The sequence below is a fragment of the Oratosquilla oratoria genome, chromosome 14, assembly GCF_046742065.1.
Source record: "Oratosquilla oratoria isolate Oo_2021 chromosome 14, ASM4674206v1, whole genome shotgun sequence".
NCBI lineage: Eukaryota > Metazoa > Arthropoda > Malacostraca > Stomatopoda > Squillidae > Oratosquilla > Oratosquilla oratoria.
This window is the reverse complement of record NC_134790.1, coordinates 18,257,886-18,264,815: the sequence shown is the minus strand read 5'-3', so window position 1 is coordinate 18,264,815 and position 6,930 is coordinate 18,257,886. Positions and strand designations below refer to the sequence as shown.

The 6,930-nt window shown below is 42.6% G+C and overlaps 1 protein-coding gene across 1 annotated transcript; it reads left to right on the top strand.

The window, feature by feature from the left end:
- Nucleotides 1-5,093: 5,093 nt before the first annotated feature.
- On the top strand, nucleotides 5,094-6,376 carry LOC143032528 (uncharacterized). Its single transcript, XM_076197394.1, has 2 exons — nucleotides 5,094-5,216; nucleotides 5,337-6,376. The coding sequence occupies exon 2, from the start codon at nucleotides 5,369-5,371 to the stop codon at nucleotides 6,245-6,247; it is 879 nt and encodes a 292-aa protein (XP_076053509.1). The 5' UTR covers nucleotides 5,094-5,216; nucleotides 5,337-5,368; the 3' UTR covers nucleotides 6,248-6,376.
- The last annotated feature ends 554 nt before the right edge of the window (nucleotides 6,377-6,930 follow it).

Genomic DNA, 6,930 nt, shown 5'->3' with positions numbered 1-6,930 from the left:
TTCCGCGAGGGGCGTGGTCTCGGCAAGGACGTTCGAATGGGCGCGGGAAGTTTAAAACTTTCCTCTCAGCGATGAATATATGCTGAAGTAAAATCCGTCAAGAAAGAGGTTATATTCATAAGTTTGTAAAGTCATTATTCAAGATGACATTCGGGACTCTAGGAATGAAGAAAGTAAAGAACAAAACAGACAGATGATACAACTTTTGTCGTTTTCTAAACGAACGGGGGTTCGTGCTTTCTCACTTGTAGCATCGAGTGCATGCAACTCGATACTCCGCCTCTGGTGACGTCATAGCTTGACGTTTGATAAACGCGACCAAACTCACCCATTTTCTGACGTCATGCTAAGGGTCTGATAAGCGTGCCCGACATCCGTTTGTTAAGATTAAGAGTAACTTCTTTCTCTGTCGGTGCAAGTGAAGAATTTCACCGCCGGCTGAGTGAACGAACGAGTGAACTAGAAGGTACAAGTTCCGAATGCGCAGTATTTTCGAGCGCGTTTGCCTCTCGCAAGCTGGGTTAATTGGTACGTTCATTTTGAGCCTCCTCTATTTTTGTTGATCCATCTACGTATCTATTGATCTGCAGGGCTTGAACCTCCACGCCGGTTAACCAACAGAAAATGGACAAGAAATATATAACAGAGTTGATAAAGAACCAAATAATTTACGCTTTATGAACTACCCGTGTACTATCATGGCCAATAAATCGCCTACGATAATGCAAGCCCCTATTCCCTAAACCAGAGCTATCTGCTCACTTTTCATAAGCGCCCAATAAAGCTGGTCGAGTTCGTGTGTACCAGAAGTATTCCTCACATTTTAGACATAGGGATATATATATATATATATATATATATATATATATATTTATATATATATGTATATATATATATATATATATATATATATATATATATATATATATATATATATATATTACATATATATGTGATACTAGCCTACCACAATAATAATTATACAATGATAAATAGAATAATAATAATAAAATCACAACGCATTATATATATATATATATATATATATATATATATATATATATATATATATGTGTGTGTGTGTGTGTGTGTGTGTGTGTATTACATATATATGTTATACTGTACTAGCCTACCACAATTATAACAGAATGGTAAATAGAATAATAATAATAATAATAATAATAATAATAATAATAATAATAATAATAATAATAATAATAATGAAATAACGAATTATATATATATATATATATATATATATATATATATACAGTATATATATATATATATATATATATATATATATATGAATGGTAAGAAGGGAAAGATACGATTGGGAACAAGAGACTTTATTCCTGACCGGTTTCGCCTTTGATGCTTCTTCTTCTGAAGCCTCAAACGCGAAACCGGTCAGGAATAAAGTCTCTTGTTCCCAATCCCCCCACCTCTACCTTCCACACCTCTTTTATTAATCTTTCATCTCTCTTTCTACGTGTCCAAACCATCCCAATAATATTTCATTAGCACTATCTGCTGTCTTCTTTTCCACTCCTGATCTCCTCACCTCCTCGTTTCTCACTCTATCCAACTTAGTACCCCCTACCATACTTCTCAGACATTCCATCTTATATACATTTAATATTTCCCTCTCTGCCTCTCTTAGATTCTGGGTCTGCTTCATACAAAGACCGTCGGCACAATCATTCTTACAATCTCGTCTTTGCATCCATTCCCAGTTGCCTATTTCTCATAATGCTTTTTAATTCCTCAAGACATTTACTTGCATCTCTCAATATACAATTTACCTCCACCTCCATTTCTTGCCACATGCAACCCCAAGTACCTAAAGCTATCCACTTTCTCAAGCCTCTCTCCTTTTAGACTTTCAACGCGCTGCCACCCTCTACCCTTGTACATCTTATTACCTTACTTTTACCCACATCTACCTTGAACTTTATCCTATCGCATACCTTCCCGAACTCCGTCACTAACATTCTTGATCCTCCTGACCCTGCAACAAGCGTAGTATCGTCAGCAAACAACGACCGGCTCGCCTCCTACTTTTCTCCATTAGCTTTAACTATCTCCAGTCCACTGCCCATTGCCTTGGCCTTTACGTCCCGCAGCACCCCTTCCATGTACACATTGAACAGCCATGGCGACATGTCAAAGCCCAGACGCAGTTGCACCTTTACCTCAAACCACTCGCTCTCTCCATTTTTCACTCAAACAAATGCTCTTGACTGTCCTTAATAGCTTTGCCCTAATTTCACGTTAGGTTAGTTTAGGTTTGGTTTGGTTTGTTTAGGTTAACTTAGGTTAGGTTAAGTTAGGTTAGGTTGGTTTGGTTAAGTTACGTTTGGTAATGTTATGTAAGGTTTGGCTAGGTTAGGTTAGGATTCTAGGTTAGGTTTGGCTATGTAAGGTTAGATTAGGTTTGGTCAGGTTAGGTTTGGTCAGGTTAGGCTTGGCTAGGTTAGGCTTGGCTAGGTTAGGCTTGGCTAGGTTAGGTTTGGTTAGGTTTGGTTAGGTTAGGCTTGGCTAGGTTAGGCTTGGCTAGGTTAGGCTTGGCTAGGTTAGGTTTGGTTAGGTTAGGTTAAGTTTGGCTAGGTTTCTTTAGGTTATATTAGGTTAGGTTTGGTTAGGTTTCTTTAGGTTAGGTTAGGTTTGGTTAGGTTATGTAAAGTTTGGCTAGGTTAGGTTTGGCTAGGTTTGGTTAGGCTAGGTTTGGTTATGTTAGGTTAGGGTAGGTTTGGTTAGGTTTCTTTAGGTTAGGTTTGGTTAGATAAGGTTTGGTTAGGTTAGGTTGGGTTAGGTTTGGTAGGTCAAGTTAGTTTAGGCTTGCTTAGGTTAGGTTGGGTTTGGTTAGGGAGAGGGTGGTAGTGGGTTGGAAGTAAGTCTTAAAGGAGAGAGGCTGGATGAAGTAGTTTTAGGCGTTCGGAGTTTCATATGGCTGGAGATGGAGGAGCGGGGATGGAGGTAATCTGTAGAGTGAAGTAAGCAAGTAAATGTCGTTGTGGACTGAAAGGTGTCATGATAAATAGACATTTGGGGACGGATGCAAAGAGATTATATAAAGGAGTGATCAAGGAAGGGAGCAGGCAGGAGATGGGGATGAGTGGAGAATGACTCTGTATAGATACAAGGGATGGCTGGGGGGATACAGGGTGTTTATGTGTGGATATCTTAACGCAGCCTGAAGAGACTTTTCCCTGTTTTCTCTATTTCTGCATGAGGATACGGAGAAAAGGTGGGGGAGGGGAGTCGCTGTTTAATTGAAGCGGCCTTAATATAGCCGAGATGGGAAGGATGGACACGGTGGTGGCGGGAAGTGAAATCGGTGAGCATAGGATTTACATTTACATTACATTTATTGATCACAAGAAGTACATCTTGCCTGGGCCTCTACCCATTTACTCCTAGAAGGCATACTACTATGCCTTTTACAATGAAAGTTACGTGTACATGTGTTTAATTAATTAGAATTATGTCAGTATTTGTAGCGCTGCACGGTCCTGGTCGGTCCCCACGGTCTAGCCGACGTGATTAGTGTCCCATGTGCCCGTCGCGTCCTATCCGGTCCAGCCGACGCGGTTAGTTTCCTGTACCCGTCGCGTCTCATCCGGTCCGATCCAAGGCATCATACGCAGTTACCTAGGTGAAAAAAGAAGAAGATATTAGTCCTTTGGCTTGAATTGTTGTAGTGAGCTATAAATCAATATTTCAAGTGAGTACAGTTAAGAACCCATCCGTATCCTCTGGGGCTGGCATTTGAAGGAGACTTCCCAGCCGACGTGGTTGGTACCCTTCGCACCCGTCGCGTCTCATCCGGTCGGTTCAAGGCATCCTATGAGTATGTACGTGTGTGAGTGTATGTGCATGTGAGTGTATTCAGAAACAGCTACCACACAACCATACATCACATTCGCCGCTTTTAGTGGGAAAAGTACACCATCTCTGTTCACTAGTTCAGTTATCGAAGAAATCCTTCACTTGCACCTACAAAGAAACAAATTACTCCTAAACTTACTAAAAGAGAAGTCGGGCACGCTTACCAAAAATTACCATGACGTCAACAAATCGGTGGCGTTTGGTTGTGTCTACTAAACGTCAAGCCATGACGTCATCAAAGGGGAGGAGCATCATTTTGCTTCCCCTCAGTGCAACAAGTGAAAGACATGATCGTCTCGCCTTTCGTTTAAAAGACGACAAAAATTGTACCATCTATATTAAACTGTATATACATATGCAGTCTGATTAGATATATATTTGTCAAAAACTTAAATTAAATTCAAAGAATGTAAAAGGTTGATGATGTCATAGCTTGACGTTTAGTGGACACGACCAAATGCCATTGATTTGCTTATTCATAAGTGTAAAGTCATTATTTGAGATGGCATGAGAGACATTTGAATATAAGAGAGTAAAGATTAAGACAGACGATACAAGATTTGTCTTTGTTTTCTAAAAGAAAGGCGAGAGGATCCTGTCGTTCGCGTGTTGCTGTGAGTGCATGCAACTCGATGCTCCTCCCCTTTGATGACGTCATAGCTTGACGTTTATTAGACGCGACCAAACTCGAATGATTTGTATCGTCTGTCTTAATCTTTACCTTCTCAGTTTCAAATATCTCTTATACCATCTCAAATAATGACTTCACGCTTGTGAATATAAACAAATCGATGGCGTTTACTAAACGTCAAGCTATGACGTCATCAAAGGGGAGGAGCATTCAGTGCAACAAGCGAACGACAGGATTGTTTCGCCTTTCGTTTAGAAAACGACGACAACACTTGTATCGTCTGTCCTAATCTTTAATTTCTCAATTTCAAAATGTCCCTCATGCCATCTCAGACAATGACGTTACACACTTATGAATATAACCTCTTTCTTGATGGATTATTCGGGCATATATTCCCCTTTGAGAGGACAGTTTTAAACTTTCCGCGCCCACTCGAACGTCCTTGCCGAAACCACGCCCCTCGTCAAACGTCCAGATGTCGTTCCCGCATACACTTTCCCAGAGCCGAATCGTTTTGCCTCTGCAAACGTTTAACACCTATATAATCAGCAGCCGAGGAGAGTACGACTTCAAATACTTCCCTGCTTGCAATCTGTGCGCATGTGTGTCACATTGTTAAATACATATTTTCAACTCTTCGTGTAAACCATTGTTGATCAAGATCGTCTGTCTGATCTTGTTGTTAACCCGAGAGGTTAGTTGATGATCATAAGTGCAAAGTTGTAGCCGAGTGCCCTACGTAGGTGTTCTCTGATTAAACCTCTCTAGCAACGTGTGGCCCTTTGAAACATATGTTTATCTTGTGTGATTGCAGATAACAGCCGTCGTATCACCATCTCCGAGACGATGTCAGGCTGCAGGCCCCGCCGCCCGTCCGGCAAGGACAACAAGTCGAAGCCGAAGGAGGAGAGAACAGTGGAGGAGGAGACGGAGGACGTTCTTTTGAGGAAGCACAAGAACGGCAAGTTGGTGTCGTGGAGGCCGAGGCGACCCATTTCGGATTCGATCAAGTCCGTCCCCTTCGGCCGCATCGCCCGGGTGGTCCACCTGGACGAGGCCTTCATCATCGACCGGTGCGGGAGAATGGAACCCAGGCCCATCACAGACTTCTCCGCCTTCCACCCGAATGGCCTTCCCGATGACCACCCCTGTAAGAAACTCCGGGTCCTCTGGTTCTGCCCCCAGGAGCACCCCGACGCCAACAGCAAATATGGCAACGTCGAGTTCTCACTCGACATCCACTGGGTCCTCGACAGGTGGAAAAAAGTCTACCACATCGAGAACATCTCCTACCCAACCGTCACTCTCTGCCGGGTCCTCCTCACCAACACTGATTACGGTAAACTATTCAGCAAGTACGCCCCGACGGCCACCGTCGAGGGGCCCCGTCTCTTCCCACTTAGCAACGACCATCCTTGCAATCCATGGGCCTCCAACAAGGGTCGCTTTCATACAGTCCGAGAAGACTGTCCCAGGTACAAGGGAGAGGGCTTCAACAAACACGGACTCATCCTCGAGTTCCTGATCGAGGCCACGGACGAGGACACCAGGGAGATCGTCCGACGCAGCCGGAGGAGATCCCGAAATCACTTCCCATCCGGCATCGATGGAGACGACTTGTGGTGTCATAAATATGCAAGACGACACCAGGAATGCACGTGGCAGTGCGATAGATTTGAGGTCGATTGGCTAGTCCAACAGTTCGATATGAATTTCTTTATATAGATTATTATGCCATCTTATTTCCGTTTTATCAAAAAGGATAATATTTATATACATGCCAATTGTTATAAATATATCTGCATATTGTCATAATTTTGTACTTTTGATTGAAAATAATAAACAATAATTACCTGAGGTTTTTATTTACCCTGTTGATGTTAACGGGTTCGACTCGAAGTGGTGACACAGCAGCATTCTTAATAACAACTGGGCATTTAGTGACACAGCAGCATTCTTAATAACAACTGGGCATTTAGTGACACCTGTTCCATAAAGTACCCCCCCCCCCTTGAAAGCCTGGTGGTAAATCAAGAATGCACCCACCCTCCACTTTGAAGTGGAAGTTTTTAAGTGGAATCAACATCCGGGAAATGTGCCACATGCCTATACAGTCGGAACCGACGTGAACGACTTGCTGGTAACTGATCTCGAAGGAGTCTCACAATATTGTCTCTAGTTTGATACAAATTCATGCCAGCCATACCCTATGGATCTCCGAAAGCACTCCGTACCAAAGGCATCGAGATGCCTCTTCAAGTCAACAATTAATGTCCAGGCCTCACAGCAAGGCAGCAAGAAAAAGTGACTTTTAACTCCCACCATACTTTTCAGACACTTCATCCCAAACACATTAAAGCTCTCTGTCTCTATTAAATTCCAAGTCTCCGCCATATACAGCGCCCTAG

Bases quoted from the DNA above. Each gene is read 5' to 3' on its own strand.
- LOC143032528 (XM_076197394.1), top strand. From the start codon at position 5,369: ATGTCAGGCTGCAGGCCCCGCCGCCCGTCCGGCAAGGACAACAAGTCG.